At 50.0% G+C, this 19,506-nt stretch overlaps 1 protein-coding gene across 3 annotated transcripts in view; it reads left to right on the forward strand.

Moving 5' to 3' along the window:
- Positions 1-19,506, forward strand: part of SYN3 (synapsin III) — a 424,224-nt gene that overhangs the window by 34,813 nt on the left and 369,905 nt on the right. For all 3 annotated transcript variants that reach the window (XM_033116583.1, XM_033116584.1, XM_033116585.1), the window contains exon 3: positions 18,574-18,631. In XM_033116583.1, the coding sequence (XP_032972474.1) occupies positions 18,574-18,631 (58 nt within the window). The remainder of the gene's footprint in view (positions 1-18,573; positions 18,632-19,506) is intronic.

The raw sequence follows: 19,506 nt of genomic DNA on the forward strand, positions 1-19,506 counted from the left end.
TGGTTGTCAGCACTGGCAATGACCCCAGTGGAGGGGCTGTTGTGCAGAAACAGACCCAATGGAGCAGGCATGGCTTTAGCAGGGCTCTGGTACCTGCTTAGTCTGCCCTTTGGATGTGTCTTTTGTGGAGATGCTTGGGTGGTGCTCTGGTGTGGTCTGAAGCTGGCCACCTGGTGTATTGGTTCTGGGGTCTCTTAGGAAGGGCTCTGTTGCAGGCCAAGGTCAGCCACTGCTTGTGACATACCTGGGGCAACTTGGTATGAGCTACACAGTGATCTTCAGATTGTTGACACTTGTGCTGGGCTTAGAGGTGTGTGGGAGAGGCTAAGCTACAAACTGAGGCCAGCTGCTGCTGCTTCTGCTGGACTTGGGGCTGCTTAGGAAGAGGTACGGGGCATGCTGAGGTTAGATGCTGCTTGTTTGGGGTTTGTGAAACTTTGAGAGATTTTAGGAAAGTCTGCAGCATGGGCCAAGACAGGCTGTTTGTATGGAAAAGTCACTGGAAGCGACTTGGGTAGGCTCTGCAACTTGGGTGGGGCGGAACCTTGGGGAATCACTGGGGTGGGGCTACTGGTGTTAGCCAGGTTGATACAGACTCAGATACAGTGGCCGCCTGTGTCTGCACACCAGGAGGAAGGAGAGCTCAACAAAAAAGCAGTAGAGTCTGCCAGCACTTCTGTCTGGGATAAAGCTGCCCCTCCAGCCCTTGCCATGAAGACAGACAGTTCACGTCCTTCTTTTATGTCCCTGGCACCTTTGAAGTTCCTGCTTTAACACTGGAGCTCAGAGCAAGTGAGTCCATCAGTGGGTAAATCCATGCCTGGGCCTTTTAAGAGGAACACCTGGTGGGACTCCAGCCACCCTCCGTGTGACTCAGCCACAGTTTCGGGTGGTTTTCACAGCCATAAGTTGTGGGGACTTTTCTTCCTGGCACTGGAACTTTGGGCTGGAGAGTCCAGTGTGGGGCTCATCAGGGGGGAACCTTTGCAACCTAGATATCCCTCCACCATGCGGGTGTCAGACTAGCCCATTCCACACCTCTGTACCTCCTATCAGTCTCTATGTGGCTTTTTCTGTATGTTCTTAGTTGTAGTGCTTTTGTTCAGCTAGACTTCAGCAATTCTCAATTATGGTTCTATAGTTTAGTTATAATTTTGAGGTGGTCATGAGAGGAGGTGAGCATAGCATTTACCTACTCCGCCATCTTGCCTGGAAAACCAAACAGATAACTTATAAAATCTGAAATAACTCTGGCAAGTTGCTTAACCTCTCTCAGCTCAGCCATCCTCACCCCATAAAATGTTGCTATGAGGATAAAAGAAACCAACAAAGGTCCGCAGTCCTTATTTAAACTCTTGGGACCAGAGTACCTGAGTTTGCACCCCAGATCTTCCATGTACTGGTAGGCTGGCCCAGAGACTGTCCTCTTAACATGAAATGACATGCCTTCCAGCCTCTTCTCAGGCACTGCTGCTTGATGGTAAGCTCCCCTTGGGCAGAGAATTGATGAGTGTGTTGTCAGTTGGACAGCAGTTGTTCCATCAGTAGTTCCTGAGCATGAAGTTAGTGCAAGATACAGCCAAAGGGGCTCAAATAAGTGGTGAACAGGCCCTGTTCACATGGAGCTGCAGTTGGAGGATAGGTCTTAACTCCAAATTTTTGGTAGAGAGAGCTGATAAATATTGCCAGTCCAGTTGGAGACATGGAATCTGCAGTCCAGGAAGTAAGCCAGATGTGGAGACATGGATGATGGTCATCCAAGGCAGTTCTGACGGTCGACTCTCGGAGCGCCCTCGGGGCTGGAGAGCAAGGTTGCATGCATGTGTTTCTAAAGGCTGCCACATACCAGGCACCCAGTAAATATGTACTGAATGAATAAATTAATGCGTCTGGTTCACCAAGCATAACAGATGTTCCATTATTCTAACATGCATGTGTAATTCACGTTCATTCCTTGAGAAGTTAACTCAGGTTGGGAATGATTGAGTAGGAGATAGTTATAGTTTATGAATGTAAATCACCCAACTTGAAAAGAGAGTGGAACGGTGGTTACCAGGGGCTGTGGGACTAGGAGACATGCTGTTTAAGGATACATACTTACAACTAGTAGACAAATAGGTCCTGGAGATCTAATGCATAGCACAGTGATTATAGACAACAAAACTGTGTTAGAAACATTAAACTTGCTAAGAGGACAGATCCTAATTATTCCCACCACAAAAAGCAATGATTACTTATGGGACCAAAGAGGGGTGTTAGCTTGTGCTAAAATGGCAATCATATTGCAATATGAATGTATCAAATCGATATGTTGTACACCTTAAACTTACACAATATTATATGTCAATTATACCTCCATGAAAAAAAGAACTATTTGGCAGGAAAGTTACTTTCTAGATGGAGGTCGAACTAACAGCCTGGTGCCATGGTTAAGAACACAGACATCCGAGCTGGGCTGTCTGGGTTCAAATCCTAGCTCTACCCCTTTGAAGCTATATGGCCTTTGCAAGTTCCTGCACCTAAATGGGAATAATACCTACCTTGTAGAGCGAATGAGTGTAAGTAGGGTTAAAATCCGAGGTAATATAAAAGTGCTTAGGACGTGTCTGGCAGACAGTAAGTGTTAAGCGTATGTTATTATCACAGACTATTATGGCCTTATGCAGCATTCATCATTTGGACAGCAGCCCCTTGTACGCATGCCTGTTTAATCTTTTCATGCCCAGTATTGGACAGAGTGCATTAGGATTTATCTTACCTGTGCTGGGGTTTTCTACTGGTCACTTTCCCGCTAACTCTCTGGTGGTGAAGTTATTAATCGCTGTCCCCTACCCCAGTGCCCGTAGGGTATGTAGTATCGTGTAGGGGCACAGTGAATTAAGTTGAAATGCAATGAATGGCCTCAGCCAAGTAACATTTACATTTTGACTTCAGTCTTCAATCTCTGTAATCCACAGGCATGACCAATGCGTGAAGTTTAGGCTGTGCACACTGGTGGGGGACACAATTTTGGCCGGAGGAATTTCTCCCAGTCTATTGCAGACATGCTTATATGCCCACACTTCAATTAGGTCTTGAGAAGAGCAATCTTTTTCTTGCCCTTCAGTGGATAAAACAGGAGAAGTGAGAAGGTGAGAGTCACGAACTTCCCTGGAAGGTGGCTCTGCCCTCATTGAATGTTTGTGATGGAGACTTCCTGCTCTCTGACACAGCAGCTTCTCATACAAAACTCCGTTTTACATTCTTTGCAAACCTCCTAACCTCTCTTAATCTCAATACATTTCCAAGTTTCTCTGAATTGATGCTGGCTGCCTCAGACTCCTGATCCTTCCCTGTAGGGTGCGCTAAGGATGGTTGTTCCCGCTGCCAGGAGCGGCCAGCAGGTGGCGGGCCAGCCCCACTGTCCCTGGGAGGCTTTGGCAGAGCCTGGGCTGCCTTGGTCAGGCCCCTGCCCAGCCCCTCCTTCATTGTGGAACTGTCTCCTGAGAGGAAGAAGTTGTTAAAGGGGGAAAGCCCGTTCACACAGCCCCTTTCTTTCCCCTTTGAGATGATAATGAGGGGGGAGATGATCCACCATCTGGGCTGAGGGGGAACCCACCAGGAACAATGCTGCTCCCTTTTCTCCCTTCTACTCAGCCCCAGGTCCTTCTGTCTTTCCCATTCCCAATCCAAGGCCTTCCTGCAGAATCAGGTTTCTTTGGCGGCAAGGGAGTTACAGGAACCCTCTACTCTTCCCTTCCTGGCAGAGGCTACTTGCAGACTCTGTGAACCAGCTTGGGCCCCACAAGGACTATCGGATACCTGGCCAGTGATCTGGGGGGAAGGACTTTTCATCTTCGGAGGAGAAAGAGAGGGTCCCACAGACACCTTTCCTGGGAAGAAGAACTCATGGCTGAGCATTTTAAGAACCCACCAATTTTGGGGGTTGCCCCGGCAGGTGAACCTAGCTAGGGCAAGGGTGTTTGGGGATCTTTGGACCAGCCCCCCCCATAAGGTCTGGCTCAATAGTAAGTCTGAACTAAATTTGTTCTTGGGATGAGGGAAAGCTCAGTCTTGAGAACCACAAGGGAAAGGAGAAATAAAACACGTGGATTTCAAGCTCAGTTTTCGTCAGCCCTACTACTTCTCCATCCATTCTCTTAGAATTTTCTAGCAGCTTCCTGGTCTCGAGCCTCCAGTTTTGACATCACCTTGTTCCATTCCATGTTCCCACTGAGGTGTCCTTTTCTGAAACACAAATCTGATCAGTTTGCTCCAACGCCCCGCTATGCATCCCCTGTTATAATCCTTTAGTGGTGCATCATTGCCCTCAAGTTCAAATTCAAAGTCCTAAGCATGTCTCCCTCTAGTTCTGCAGCTCTACTTCCTGCTTTGCTGTTGATTCCAAAGAAACAGCAAACAACTCGTAGTTCTCCCATATACCTTTTGCCCTAGCACATTCTGTTCCCTGCTACCTGGACTACCCTTCCCTATCTTGTTCATTTGGCCAATTTCCTTTCATCCTTAAAAGCCTGGTCAGGTGTCACCCCTTCTGGGTCGTCTTCCCTGACACACCCCACATGACAATAGAGCTAACCGCCCCCTCCCTGTATAACTTACCACATGTCTCCTTGGGCCATGGCTGCACACGTCCCACTGTTATAATTGGCTGTTCGGTGGCTGTCTTTTCTGCAAGAACAAGGCAGTGTCTTATTCTTCTTTGTACCCCTGGTGCTCAACACAGTATAAGTGTTCAGTTAGCATATGTCAGTCAGGGTAGCGTTTAGGGGGCATGCTGGCGCCTGAGCCTCACCTTCCCTTAGAAGTCGGCCATGCAGTCTACACAACTGAGGGGTTTCTGTTCTTACTCACCTATGGGTGAAATCTTGGCTCTTTATTTTCAAGTATGCTAGAGTCACTGTAAGGCTATTTGAGATTGTTAACAATAACAAAAAAAGGCAAAATTTTTTTACTATTGCCCCCAGAATGTACCAGAACTCCAGGTTTGATTTTCAAAATCGAAACATTGATCATGACAAAAAGAAAAAAGAAAAAGACTGCTCACAACCTTGGGGTTTGGATGTGATACCTGCTCTCAGTTTTACCTACCAGGTGTCTGGATTCTGGATGGGCTTGGGGAGGGGTGTGGGGGTGAGCGGGGCACAGAAGCAGCGAAGCCTTTGCCCCCACCCCCCTTCCCTCCAATGGTCTCTGGAACCCTTCTCTCGTCTTACCTCACCGGTGGCCTTGTTCCCAGCATGTCTGCTATTCTGTTTCAACAATGATTTATTGTTACCTTCCCTTTCATTCTCCACCCTTCCCTATGGTTTCTTTCTTTCTTTTTCTTTTTTTCTTTTTATTGGTTGGGGAGGAAATGAAAAGAAGCTTCTTGGTTTGAAACACCCGCCAGCTACCATCCTTCCAGCTTGGAGTCTAGCAGGCTACACCTGCCTACTAAATCAAGCTAATGATACCCATGGAAGCACCTTGTACATTTCTAGACTCGCGAGCGTCATTATGCTGTATGGTGATTTGTATCTACCCCCACGCCCCACTCCTAGATGCTGTCCTGTATCCCAGGGCAGGCAGATAATGAGGAAATGTCTGTTGATTGAATGAGTCATTTTGGAAATGATGGGTTATTGGTAATGACAGATAGGGGGGTGACAGTGAAATTAAGGAGTGACTTGGTGGCATTCTTAAGTCCCCCTTTTCCCTCTCGTCTCCTACTCAACCCAACAGAAAGTCACAGTGGCCATGGTGAGCATATTGATACCACAGAATCTGGCAAATGCTACCCGCCAGGCCCTTCAGTTCTCCCCAGAGAGCCTGTTGGGAAGCATTTGCCAGCCCCTCGCGCTCAGCACTTCCTGAATTGGGGGAGGGGCTGCATGTTACAGGTGAGGAGGCAGAGGACAGAGCCATCACTTACCTGCTCAAGGAACCAGAACAGGAGGCTGGCTGGGCTGGGACTGGATCCGGACGAGCTCCTGAAAAGGCATCTCTGATGGTGCCATGCCTCCTGCTGACCACTGCCCAGTTTCCGTGTTTGGCACCAGGTCGTTGCTGACCAGGCTTGGTGGAGAACTGAATGATTGCACAGGAGAATAGACATGAGCTCTTAGAGGATGGGGTCACGTCTCCGTCATTGTCCCATGGCAAACAGTTATGCCCTTCCCACGAGCAGACAGTGTGCCGAATGGTTTTCACAGATTCTCCAGTGCCACCGTCCCAACGACTGTGTGGAGTACATTCATCTTCTCATTTTGTAAATGAGGAAAACTGAGGCTCTGAGCTCAGCATCCAGATGGATGCCCCTGGCATCTGGGATGCAGCTCACACTGTCCTCGACGCCCTGTTCTCTTGTCCTTCTTCCCACTCCCGCCCGTGCCCAGGCCTGTGCTGGGCGGGAGGGTGCAGGCCTGCCGAGCCAGCATCCGGAGCCCCACACGTGTGCACCCCCCCACACACCCGGCATCTGAGAGAAGCGGGAGTGGACAGGGTGGCAGGACTCCATGTGACGGCCGGCGGGCGAGCCCAGCAGCCTGGTGACCTCACCCTCAGAGGAAAGCGTCCCACCTTGAGCCAGGCGGCCCCGCCCTGACGGAGCCCCTGGGCAGCCAGAATGTTAAGGTGCCAGGGAAAAGGGACACCCATGAGCTCAGGTTTGAGAATTGGATCCTTTGTCAAAACTGGCCCTGGGACTGTTTACCCTCTTCATAAAGCACCAACGGAGCGCCGACAGGGTCTTGCTGTTCCTTCTCCCTGTCTTTTGGTGTTAAAGATGTGACTTCCTAACATGTGTCAGACATGTTTCCTAGAGTTCAAGTGGGAAAGAAGATAAAAATGCAGACAACTCAGAGCTCCCGGGGGCAAATCGGGGTGGCAGGTGCCAGCCCGACCCCTCCCCAGCGCTGTGGGCTCGGCCGAGCTGCTTTATCTTTCTGTGCCTCGGTTTCCTCACCTGCACAGTGGGGATCGTCATGCCACTACCTTCGCCATGCCACTGAGCTCACCAGGCGGCAGAGGCTCCGTGGAGGCTCCTCTCTCCCAGGCGCTCTTCCGCCTGTACAGTGGGTCACCTGTGACGCAGGGTTGTGCTAGGACGTAGGCCGTGGGAGGCAGAGCTCGTGTGTCCCTCGTGTCACCTCCTCGGAGCCTAGCACAGTGCCTGCCTGGCACAGGGTACGCTAGGGTAGGTGGAGGTTTCATTCGTGAGTCCGTGGATGCTCTTGCTAACGCTGTAATTATCCCAAGAAATAATTCAGGACTGAGGAGGCCCTGGGGGAGAGTGTTTCTCAGAAAACACTCAGCCGCCCTGGACTTCAGGAAGGGTGTCGGACGCGTCTGTCCATCTGTCCGTGCTCTTCCGGAGGTTCCCTCTCCTCCTTCCTGTCCGGCTGATCGCCCAGAGGCTTCAGCCTCCACCTTAGGGGCCTGACGACTGCAGGGCGTCTCGGCGCACCCTCAAAGCCTCGCAGTGGGTCTGATTGGCCCCATGGTGACCAGGACATTCCGCTTCTCACTGTGCCACCTGCGGGGGGTTTGAACTCAGAGCTGTCATCACCAGCAATAGCTTTGGGGAAGAGTTGCCAGATATAGCAAATAAAATATGGGACACCATTGACTCCTTAGATAAACAACGAATCAGTGTAAGTATATCCCATGCAATATTGGCACAGACTTATACTACCTAATTATGCGTTGTTCATCTGGAATTCGAATTTAACTGGCTGGCCTATATTTGATCTGGCCACCTTATTTATGGGGATGGCTACAAGGGCTGGTACCCGGCCCTGCTAACACGGGCCCAGTGAGAACCTGGCCTTGGCACTTCCTTGCTTTCTGGTTAGGGAGCCAAACCAGGCCCCTCATGTGACCCCATTCGCAGAGAGTGTGTGATGAGGACTGAGGACTTCCCCCCACCAGCGGGGAGGGAGCAGAATGGAGTGGACGGCCTGAGGCAGACTGCCTGGGTCCGCATTCTCTGTCTCACTTAGTGACCTCCGGCCAGTCTCACCTTCAGACCTCCCGTTCCTCAGCTGTCAGGCAAGGACCACCACGGCATATCCTTTGTGAAGGGTTATTGTAAAGATTAGAGACGGTGGCACGGGTGGCGCTGGTGCAGGGCTTAGGCTGTCATAACAGGCACCGAAGTGGTAACTGTTAGTGACAATGAATCGCAATCACTACTTGCTGGTGAGTATAATAGCACTGGGAGCCAGGCGGAAGGAAGCCACTTGGCGCGCTTCTCAGTTCAGCTGGATATGCTCGAGGGCTGTCTTCCAGAAGCCCTGGAGGAGGGGTGTCTGGATGTTGGGAGGCTGGCAGATACTCTGTTCTGAAGATGAGAAGATGGGGGCTGGAGGTCGGTCCCCTTCTCCTAAAGTTGGCCAAGGGGCTCCTTGGAGATTGTTGGCTCTAGGAAAACAATATCCTTACGCCCCCCCTGCCCCCCACTTCCCAACCCCCAAGACTCTCCTTGAACAAGGACAGGCCCTGACCATTTCTTGTGGGGAAATGTGGGGGTGGAAGGGAAAAGGAGATAGGAAAGACCTAATGTCACCTTCCTCCTCGATCCATTCACTGCAACACGCAGGCCACGAAACACCACCTGGACTAGCACTGGACTTTCGGACTCAACCCGCCTGCTCTGGGCACCCTGCCCCTCCCCCCGGAAGGCCTGGCCCTGGTGCCTGGGGGAGGGGAGGGGCCTTGGACATTCCCAGCAGCCTACCCCAGTCGCCTGGAGACAGGCTCCCTTTTCCCAGGCCCGGCCCCTTTTATCAGGGACACAATGTGCACACACAGTGAGGGCCTTGTGTGGCACCCAAGCCCCAAGCCCTTTGACTTGAGGAATTTTCAAGTGCTGACCTCTCTCCGTGAGGTCTTTGAACCATCCAATCCAGAGGCCTGCTGCCCCTGGTCGCTTCCTACCCCAGCTCCTGCAGGGAGAGAGGGCAGGGACGGAGAAAACAGTGGAGAGTTGTCTCCCGCCCCCAAGAGTCTTTACCCTCTGAAACTGGGGCTAGAAAATCTGGGGGAAATGTCTTTGAGCAGAAGGGAATATGGGGAGAAATCTGACCGGTGCTGTTTTCTTCCTAATTTCTCCCTTCTCTGCTGAAGCGATGGGATCTGAATGGGACCACTTTCCTCTGGGCCTCGGTTTTCCTCATAAGTTGAACAATGACGGTGGAGTGGGATCAAAGTCCCCAAAAGACTGTTTCCATCAGAATGACATTCAGATTTCCAGGCACCACCATACACCTTTGGTATTGGACACAGTCTATTGTTTGTGAGAAAAGAAACAGACTTTGGCGACTTAGGCAACATGGGGATTTATTGGAAATATGTGGGAGGCTCACAGACTCAAAAGAAAATACGAAGACCTGAATTTTGGGGCAGTCGGGACCCAGGGCTCCGTCAGAGTCAAGGAGGCAGGAACTGGTGGGGCAGTCACTGGAGAAGGCAGCTCCTGCTCCTTCCCAGCCGATACCTGTCTGCTCAAGAATCCAATTCCTAGGGAAGGACAGACCTGGCTGGTTGCACAGTATGTCCTTGGGACGGTCCTACCAAGACTGTGTGCAAGAGCGAGGCTTGGTTCCATCAGTGCAAATGCAATGGTGGTGCTGTTACTAGAAGTCAGAATGGATGCAGGACTGGCCCCACTAAGACGCCCCCCCTAGAACTCAAAATATCTAGAGTGGAGCTTGGGAAACTATTTTTTAAAAATAATGTAGAGCCAAGTTTAGAAAGTGTCGAGTTAGAGGACTTGTTGTATGTGGCTCCCCATCGGTAGAACTGGAACCAGTGGGGCCAACAAAGAGGGAGACGTATTTCCACTCAATATACAGAATAGAAAAGTCATCCTAAGATCAAGTGGACTGCCTGGTGAGGGAGTGAGCTCCCTGTCACTTGCAGGTGTTCAAGCACAGCTGGGCTGGCCGTTTGGGAGGAATAATGCAGAAGAGGCTGAGACTCTAAAGGGGTCAGCCTGTAAACCCTCAAAGGATTCTGGGACCTGTAGCTTTTCATTTTGTTCTCTCTGACTTTGTGCCTCATTCACTGTTCCTGCTCTTGCCCTGATTTTTTCCGAGTTCAACAGTGGAGCTTGCGAGTCGTCCCTCCCAAACATGGTTTTCTCGCCCAGGCCCTCTGAATGACCTTCTTTCGAAGGAGTCCCCCCGATGCCATGGGCTTTCTTAGCATTAGCTCTTCCTGTTCCTGCAGCCTTCACACTGCCCAGTTACAGCCCTGCCCTGGGGGAGGCAGGTCGCTGGGCCGATGCCACCCTCATTACAGAATGTCTCCCCTCCCGGGGCCTGTGGAAGCCTGCCTGGGACGTGTTTCCTTGGCAGGAGGGAGGCTGTCTGTGATGGCAAGACGGGGGATGGTGCTTTGTGTCCATTTTCCTCACTTCCCACCCTGGCTTTGCAGGAAGGGCAGGGGTATGTGCTTCCTGAAGATTTGCACGGAGCTAATTGCCGTCTTCAGAATGGAATTAGTTAAATTAGGGGTTGCTTGTGCAGCTGCTCACAGGAGACATGCCAGTCGGTGAGTGAAGGGACAGGTGGTACGAAAAGGGACAGGCATAGAGAAATACTTCCCCGCTATGAGTAAGACTACAGCTCTATGAAAACTGTATCTGCCATTTGGTTTCCGCTTCAGCGAGGTGACAGGGAGCAGCGGGGACTGCATTGGGCATGAGAACTGGGGTCCCCTTTGAAGGCAGTAGCTGGGGTCCACTCAGCCGATTTCTACCATGTGAAAATAAGGGCCTGGTGTTGCCGTTACTTCTTTTCAAGGGAAGCCAGAAAACGGAAGTTTTATATAAATTTTCTATTTTAAAATTAAAAGTAGACAATTTAATTCCAATAAAAACAGGACTGTGGACTCTGAGGTGTGCCAGTTGGCAATTTCTGATAAAGAAGACAGGAATCAGGGCAAATATTCAATCTAGCCCTTCTTCTGGGCCTGTCTCCTGGCTAGATTGTAAGAACCAGGATGTCGGGGGCAGGGGGGGTTGTTCAGGTGCATTCCTAGGAACTAGCACAGTGCTGAGCACATGGTGGACCCTGGATGGATGGATGGATGGATGGATGGATGGATGGATGGATGGATGGAGGGATGGATGGAGGGATGGATGGAGGGATTGATGGAAGGATGGATGGATGGATGGATGGATGGAGGGATAGAGGGAAGGATTGATGGATGGATGGATGGAGGGATGGAGGGAAGGAAGGATGGATGGATGGATGGATGATGGATGGATGGATAGATGGATGATGAATGGATGATGGAGGGATGAATCAAGAGATAAATGGATGGATGGATGGATGATGGATAGATGGCTGGATGGATGGATGGATAAGTGGATGAATGGATGGAGAGAGGGAGGGAAAATAACTTCTCGCAGCCTTCTCCTTCTGTGCCCTCCCCTTCTTACCTTGACAGGCCCCACAATCCCATTCTAAACCAAGCAGTCAGTATTCCTGTGGTCCTCTTCTATCCTCCTTGTACCATCTGAGCCCCCTTCTCTGGAATGATTGCATGTCAGTCACTTGCACCTTGGTATGAATTGCCTTCGGTGTACCGCCTTCCCATGGGCACTTCCCCAGCTTGGGCTCTTAGTAGGATGTTCATTAAATGTTTGCTGAGGGAAGCGCTTGCCTTTCTACCTGTTAACCCTTTTGGTGGAATGAAAGCTGTGGACGTGCAGATATCTAGGAATAAGGGTGACACAGTGTTGTGTCTTTGGAGAGGAGAGGGGTGGGGACTGGGAGACGACATTGTAGCCCCATCACTGTAGTCCCTGTGAGTGGGTGGCGGATGACTTAGTTTACCCTAAAGGCCTGTACCAGGGAGCAGCAAGGGCAGGTTTCCATCATGCTAGACATGAGGTGGGAGTCCTATTTAGTCGCCTTCCTCCTCTCGGAGAGAGGAGATGACATGTCACTTCCCATGCAGTTGAAGGACAGGAGAGAAAGAGATGAACATGAAGAGACGATGTCTTGTGTGTCAGGGATATCGTTGATGGGGGCCTGCGGCAGGCATAGGAATGTGCTTCATTTTACAAATGACATTGGGCTCGGGAAGGTTGATGTTTGTCTGAGGCAGCGCTGGGAAGTACATGGCAGAGTTGGACAGGACCTGGGTCTGTCTCTAATGCTAGCAGTGCCCACCCACCTCGTCACCTGGAGAGGTGAAGTCCCACCCTAGCGTCCCACAGGTGTGCAACACACTTACTAGCACAGTTCGGGCAGCTGCCCAGAGGCCTTCAAATCTGCATTCTCATTTAATCCTCATGACAACCTTATGCGTAGATTTTCCCTATCCCCATTCTACAGATGAGGAAGTAGAGGCTGGTCCAAAATCACGCAGCAGGTGCCAGAGCTGCCAGCTCAAATCTAGACCTTCTGCTTCAATATTATGGCTCATTTTTCCTGCACATCTAGGAACATGCCCCAGGGCAATTCATCACCCTCTCTGAGTGCCACAGTACCTACCCAACTCATCTGCCCTTCTCTGTTCTCACACATACACACGTCCAGGCCCTCTCATATTCCTCTTTGAAACCGTTGGCCCTGGCAAAGAATAGGTACCAAATATTGAGTGAATTGATGGGTGAACTGGGCCTCTCACCCTGGCCCTCAGACTGAGTTGGGATCCTGTTCAGTGAGCTGACCTGCATCCCTGGGCGAATGCCCTGTGTGGTCATCAACCATTTACGTGTCTCCCCCTCCAGTTATGTAGTACGCCTCCTGAGGCCAAGAACTATGCTGTCTTCATCCTTATTTCCTTAGAGCCTGCAGGCTCTGGCACATAGTAGATGGTCAATAAAAATGTGTTAAGTGTCTTCCAAAGAAGCCTTCTGAACTAAGTCAGCTCTCCCCACTCCCATGTCTGTTCTCTATGAGTTTGTGCATTTTATTCACAGTATTCATCATTTCTTTTCACTTGGTTAGTTTTCTGATTTTTCTAAGAGCATGTTAGCTCCACAAGAGTGGGAACCATACCAACCTTTCCCTTCATGCCTAGTAAGGTGCCCGGTCCATACGAGGCTCAGTAAAGAGGGGTTAAATGAGAGAGTAAATAAATGAAGTGAACTGTGACCAGACCTAGCTATAAAAATATCCTCTACTGCTGTCAAATGCCAATGAGGGGACGCTTGTCACATCTTGTGGCTTGGGAGCCTAGTGGGTCTCAGTTCCTTAACTCTGCAGATCCCCTTCAGAGGGCCCGTCCCTTTCCTAACTCACTGGAGCCCCTAATTGCAGGGAGGTACAGAGAGGCTGCCTCGTCATTGGAGGATCCCCTCTGGCAGTGGGAAGGGGCCAGGAGGGTTAGGTATTCTGGGAGTAAGTAACAGAGCCACACTCAGATGTCCACACTGGACGTCCGTGTTCCAAGGCCCTGCTTTCGCCACATCTCCATCCAGCCCAACTGCCATGTGACTCTCCCTGTCTTGCTAACCCGGAAAGCCCTGAGTGTGCCTGACTTCAGCCCTCTCCTGCGCGGTCCATCATCCGTCTGCCCCTGCTACTGTCCAGTCCGCAAGACAGCAGCTCACATGTTGCATCAGAAACAGACAATCTCTCAATGGAACTGCATTCCTGCACGCCTCCTCCCCCACCGCTCCCCCAACAGGGGCGACCTGCAGAACGATCCCTGTGCCAGCGACAGACCCTTCCCGACCCCTCCTCCCTGGGGAGGGCATTACCGAGGCCCAGCCACGTTGACTCTCCCTCCCAGAGGATTTACTGGAAGGTGCTGCTTGGACACAGGTGGATCCTATTTGTGCTAATTCTCTTCCTTTTGCCCCTGCTACAGCCGTGAAAGAACTCGGTACCCGCGCCTCATAAATCTTTCTCTCCCACCACATCCCGCCTCCCCCAGTCGGGATTTCCCACCCCAGGCAGCGCTGGTTTTATAATATTCTCCTTCCTGGTGCCTCTGATGTGGCAGTCAAATATGAGACCACCCACAGAGATGGAAGCTTGGTAGAATCAAGAGCTGCCCCCACCCCCTTCCCAAGGCCAGGGACTTGACTGATTGGCTGGGATCTTCAGGAAGCTCATTATGAGAATAAACATATTAGGGCATGAGGAAGAGGTCTGCAGGAGGGAGACAGAGCCCTTGGCCCAGGGGGATCGTCCACTGTACCTGAGATCAAGCAGCTGGGCAAGTACCCAGGCAGCCACCTCAGCCCCCAAGGCATCTAGAATTCCAGACCCTCCCTACCCTTCCCTGTGCCAGACAGAACTGTTCAGAGGCGGCTCAAGCCTGAATGAGCCCCCGGCAAGGAGGCAGCAGTCTGTGTGGCCAGTCAGGAGACAGCCTTCTGACTGCCGGCCAAGCAGGGTGATGGACCGCCTGACCTTCAGCTCCAGCCTGCGTCTGTCTGCCAGATCCTGCAGTAAAACTCCCAGAGATGGGCATAGCAAGTGTTTTCTCCTGGGAAGGTGAGGCTTTTGAAGGCCAGAGCGACTTGGGTGGTACAGCTGTAGTGCAAAGGGCTGTGGGTTCCGGGTTAGACACAAGTCGAGGGCTGCCAGTTGTGCAGGTTGGACACTGTACCATATGACCCCACATCGTAGGTGGTGGATTTCTAAGTGTTGTTACAACAGTGTACCTGTAGATGGCAGTAATGTGTCTGGAGGACAGGGTACCCTCCAGCCTATCCCTGGAAGACATTATTCATTTATGCAGTCAGCAAACATTTGTGAAACATGTGCCTTGTGCCCTGGTACTTTAAGCCGGATACTGGAGATTCAGTGAGCATGGAGACACGGTTTCGGGTTTCCAGGTTCTCACAGACAAGGTGTAGGGGGCTGGGGACAAACAACGTGTAATTAGAACACAGAGTGATGTGTACGACACAATAGTTACATACAGCACACTGTGGGAACCCAGCGGAGGGCCACCTAACCCAGCCTCATGAGGGGGGTGCTTTCAAGGCCAGTTTGATAGAGTAGGTGAGGACCTTGGAACATGAGAAACAGGCAGCCCCGCGGGGAAGAGCAGGAAGTCATCCTCAGCTGAGAAAACCCGGGTGTGAAGGCTCAGAGGCAGAAAAGTGGAGGACGTATTTAAGAAATCGCAGAAAGTTGAGTGGGTCCGTATGGTGGGCGGAAAAGTGGTGGAGAAATGGGCCAGAGGTCAGCAGGGCCCAGACCATGAAGGACTCAGAGGGTCCGGACTGAATCCCCCAAATCTTAAAAGCACGAGATCTAACTCACTGTTGCCACTTAGAGAGGTATTGTGTGACTTTGAACAGGGATTTCTCCATCTGGAATATGTGGGAACTGCCCGTGCCCCCACCACCTCTCAGGATGACACATGGGCCAAATAGGAGGAAGGCTGTGAGGCGCTCGAGACCTTGTGCAAGGGCATCTACTTATCATTATCATCGTCCATCACTTAGTGCACTGATGGGACAGCTCAAAGTGAGGTAAACTGTCATTCTGTTGTGTCCCCTCCACGAGTGGAAGACGATGTTTTGTTTGCTTGTGGTCCTCACTGCACAGTATCCCTAGGCCCAGAGTAAACACTCTCTATACGTAGAAAGCGTTCTTCGTTGTTGCCGATTCTATTTCAGACTCTAGGCTGTGTACTTTGGAGCTTACTATGTGCCGGGAACTCTTCTAAGTGCTTTCTGTGTCTTGCCTCATTGACTCCTCACAGCAACCCTGTGTGGTAGCTACTGTGATTATTCCCACTTGCCAGCTGGATGTGGAAACCGAGGCCCACGGAGGTTGAGTGAGTTACCCCAGGGTTGCATAGCCAGCGATGGAGCTGGGCTTACATCCAGGCAGCCTGGCCCTGAGCCCTCTGCACTCCGTTGCCTTGTTGCATAGAGGATCACGTTAATTTCTCACCGCAACCTTGGCTGGTGGATGTGATTCACCACTTGCCCAATGAAGGAACTATGACCAGAGCGGTTGCGTATCTTGTCTCAGAACACTTGGTGAGTGAATAGTAGAGCTAAGACTTTTCCCAAGTATGATTTCAAATCCATGCTTTTTCCAGTTTATGAGTGATCGCATCCAATCATGAGTGATCAGTTATCAATCTGACGTTCCAGGCCCACACAGTACCTTGGTCAGACGCTTGACGTAAGGCCTGCTCTGGACCTTACTAGCTATACCCCTCCTGACAGCAAAGAGGGGCCCTGCAGTAGGGCCCTGCAAATTTCACCCTTAGGACCATGCACCCTAGAATTCCCTGTCCAAAGGGACCCAAGGCCCAATTCCAGGTCCATCCTTCCAAAGCATGGCCAAGGGACAGCTGTTAATCGGGCGTGGGTGAGAAGGTGAAGTGTGGCCATGTGGCCTGGGCCTTCCACGAGCCTGCACAGAAGCCCCAGTGGGCCAGGACAGAGAGGAGGATGGGAGAAGAATTAGAGAGGACAACGGGAACCTGCAGGGAGCTGGCAGTCCCCATGCTGTCAGGTTCTGGGTGGAACTCCTAGTTCTGAGAAGTCTAAATTCTAACACTTCCAGGTCATTGTGAAGTTGTATTTATCAAAGAAGGAAGGCAGACATGTCTTATTTAACTGTTTGCTAGCTTCATTTATCAATTTTAAATATTAGGCCTATGATACATAGACCTCCTTTTGCCCCAGGCTCCACAAAATATTAGAGATGGGCTAATCTCAGTGTCTGGAGTTTGCTGGCACTACCTGTAAGAATTCGTGATAAAATCTACAAACTATGTGAAAAGGTTCCCTTTGTATAAGGCTGATTTTACACACACATTGTCTAAGACCATCCTGGAAGAAAGCAAAGTCTTGCTTTCATGTCATACTAACAGCTCCTGTCCCACTAACATCCTGCCCGGCCGACATCTAAACCTGTGAACACTGTAAGAAAAAGTGGCATTCATATTGGAGCTGTCCATCAGTGACGCGGGCAGTGTTGGGAAGGGATGAACGCCAGTGGTATCCACTCAGTGTAGATAGACTTTGGAAGCAGCTAGATTGAAACTTGGTCGGAGAATCTGTAGAAAGGATTCTTTCTCTCACAAATGGAAGGTTGAAAAAAATAGATGGCAATGTCAGTGTTCCAAGGAAAAGAACAGAAGGAGAAACTAAGAAGAAGCTTCTTGGGTGTGATGATTACAAATTACGGATTAGAACTCAATCATGTGGCCACACCTAGCTGAAGGGAGAGTTGGGATATCCATTTTTTGGTGCCAATCTATAAACTCTTTTACTGTGGGGAAAAAGGAGAATGGGTGTTATAATCAAAGAGTTGTCTCTCTGCCCCAGAGAAGATTTATGGAAATGCTCCGATTACAGCAGGTGACTAACAAGTATTCATTTCACAAACAATCAACAAGAGCAAATGGATACTTGTTACTTTTGCTCTGTGGGAGGACATCTAAAACCAGGAGCACCCCAACATGCGCTGCTATTTTCCGGGGTTGAGCAAAAACACAGGTGTGGAATTGGAAGGCCAGGACTCAAGAAAAGCATTTAATTTCTCTGGGTTTCAGTTTCCTTGTCTGTAGGATGGAAATAATAATACCTACCACGTGGTGGTGGTTGTAAGTGTTAAATGAAAAAAATTAGAGGATAAAGCCTGTAACAGTTTCCGGCACAGAGTAAAGACTCAAATGTTTTTGTTTTGTTTGTTTTTTTCATCTATCTCTTCAATCATTTATTCACTCGACAAGTATTAATTGAGCTCCTACTATGTGTGAAGTACTCTGGTAGGTGTTGGGAATAGAATGAGGAATATGATAGATTGTTCCTGACTTCGAGGAGTTAACTGAGTGATAGTTTAGCGGACGCAGGCATTAAATGTAGTTACTAATTATAATTTTAATAAGTGCTATGAAAGAAAAGTAGAGTATGACAAGAGAATCTACATGAGAGGTGAAGGAGGTCAAGATTAGGGTGCTTTTGGAGGAAAATGGGCAAATGGATGGATTTGAGAAATACTTAGAATGTAGAATCAGTGGGGATTGGGAGAGAGAAAGAGGAAAGGAGAATCATGTCTGTGTTTCTGCCTTGAGTAATGAGTAGATGGGATGCCATTTACTGATAATGGGAAAACAGAAGGCAGGGGTGTAAAGGAAAAATGACGGATGGATGGATGGATGGATGGATGGACAGACGAAGGAACAGAGAAGATCTGCTTCACTGGACAGATGGACAAAAAGAGAAATGAGTAGAGAAATTGGATAGATCAATTTAATAAGTCCTCTGTGGAACATATAGGGTGTAACTCAATAAAATAATTCTGTAGTATTTATGTACGTAGGATTCTTTATCTCATTTGATGACCCTTAAAATGACCCTTAGAAATATATCCTGCAGGTATTAATTTCTTCCTTTTCAAGAGGATAAAACAGAGACACAGGGACGTCAAGCAACTTTCAGAACCAGAACCTGAGTCCCCAGCCCTCCCTGCCGGTACACTTCTCCCTCTCCTGTACAAATACATATAAATAATGAGAAACCAGCAGTATGGTAGAAGGAGTTTGGTAGAGAATGTGTGTGGATATACACCTCTGGGCCTTCAGGAGAAGGGAGAAAACGAGTAAAGCGGTCTCCATCCTTACTCAGAGATTTCTTCCTCTACTTCACAGGGCCAAGTATTTCCATGGAAAGAAGGTGAATGGAGAGATTGAGATCCGAGTGGAGCAGGTAGGTTGGAGCGGAACCTTTCGCGCTACCACCCTGACCTTTCTACAGCTGGAGCCATTCCCAGGAGCAACCGTGGTCCCCAATCTTATGTGGCTCTAATGAGCCAAGATTACAAAAAACCCTGGCTTACACCTGGGAGTCTCATTCAATTCTAGAATTATTGGGTCCAATGGTTTTCAGGCTTTTTGTTTTAGCAGCAGAACCTTCCTTCAAAGGAAATCTCAAGCAGGAGCCCCTTCTGTAAAATAGAGACAAGTAGAGCTTCTCTGACAGGAGTGGGCCTGGGGAGCCCACAGTCCTTCTGCTCCATCCCGTTCTCACCCCCCGCCCCGCCCTGCTGCCCGCCTGCGTCCCCGCCATGGTCCCTGAGGCATGGAACCACTTGGGCTGGGGAGCACGGTGGGTTTGAATCCTGGCTCCCTCATTTTCTAGGGATTGGGCAGGTGACTTAATCTCCCTGTGCCCTATTTTCCTTGTATCATTGTTGTTGGGGTTAAATTATTTAAAGCCTCAACGAAGACTAGACGAGCGGGAACTTGCTCAAAGCTAACAGGAAGTCAGTGGCAGAATTAGTGCCATAGAACCTGTGCTCTCAGATCGAGGGCTCCCCCATCCATTCAACGAACACTTGTTGAGGACCTACTCAGTGCCAGGGCTTGTGCTTGGCTGTAGATGAGCACGTCAGAGCGTGATTCTAGGTTCAGATACCCACTAACTGTGTGACTTTGGGTGAGTAATACTTAATGCTCTCTGCAGGTCGGTTTCTTCATGTGTACAATTAGAGGCATAATAGCGTCAACACTGTAGGGTAGCTGTGAGCATCAAATGAGTTAGTCCATGCAAAGTACTTAGAACGGTGCCTGGCACACACCAGC

Source organism: Rhinolophus ferrumequinum, chromosome 10, assembly GCF_004115265.2.
Source record: "Rhinolophus ferrumequinum isolate MPI-CBG mRhiFer1 chromosome 10, mRhiFer1_v1.p, whole genome shotgun sequence".
NCBI classification, from domain to species: domain Eukaryota; kingdom Metazoa; phylum Chordata; class Mammalia; order Chiroptera; family Rhinolophidae; genus Rhinolophus; species Rhinolophus ferrumequinum.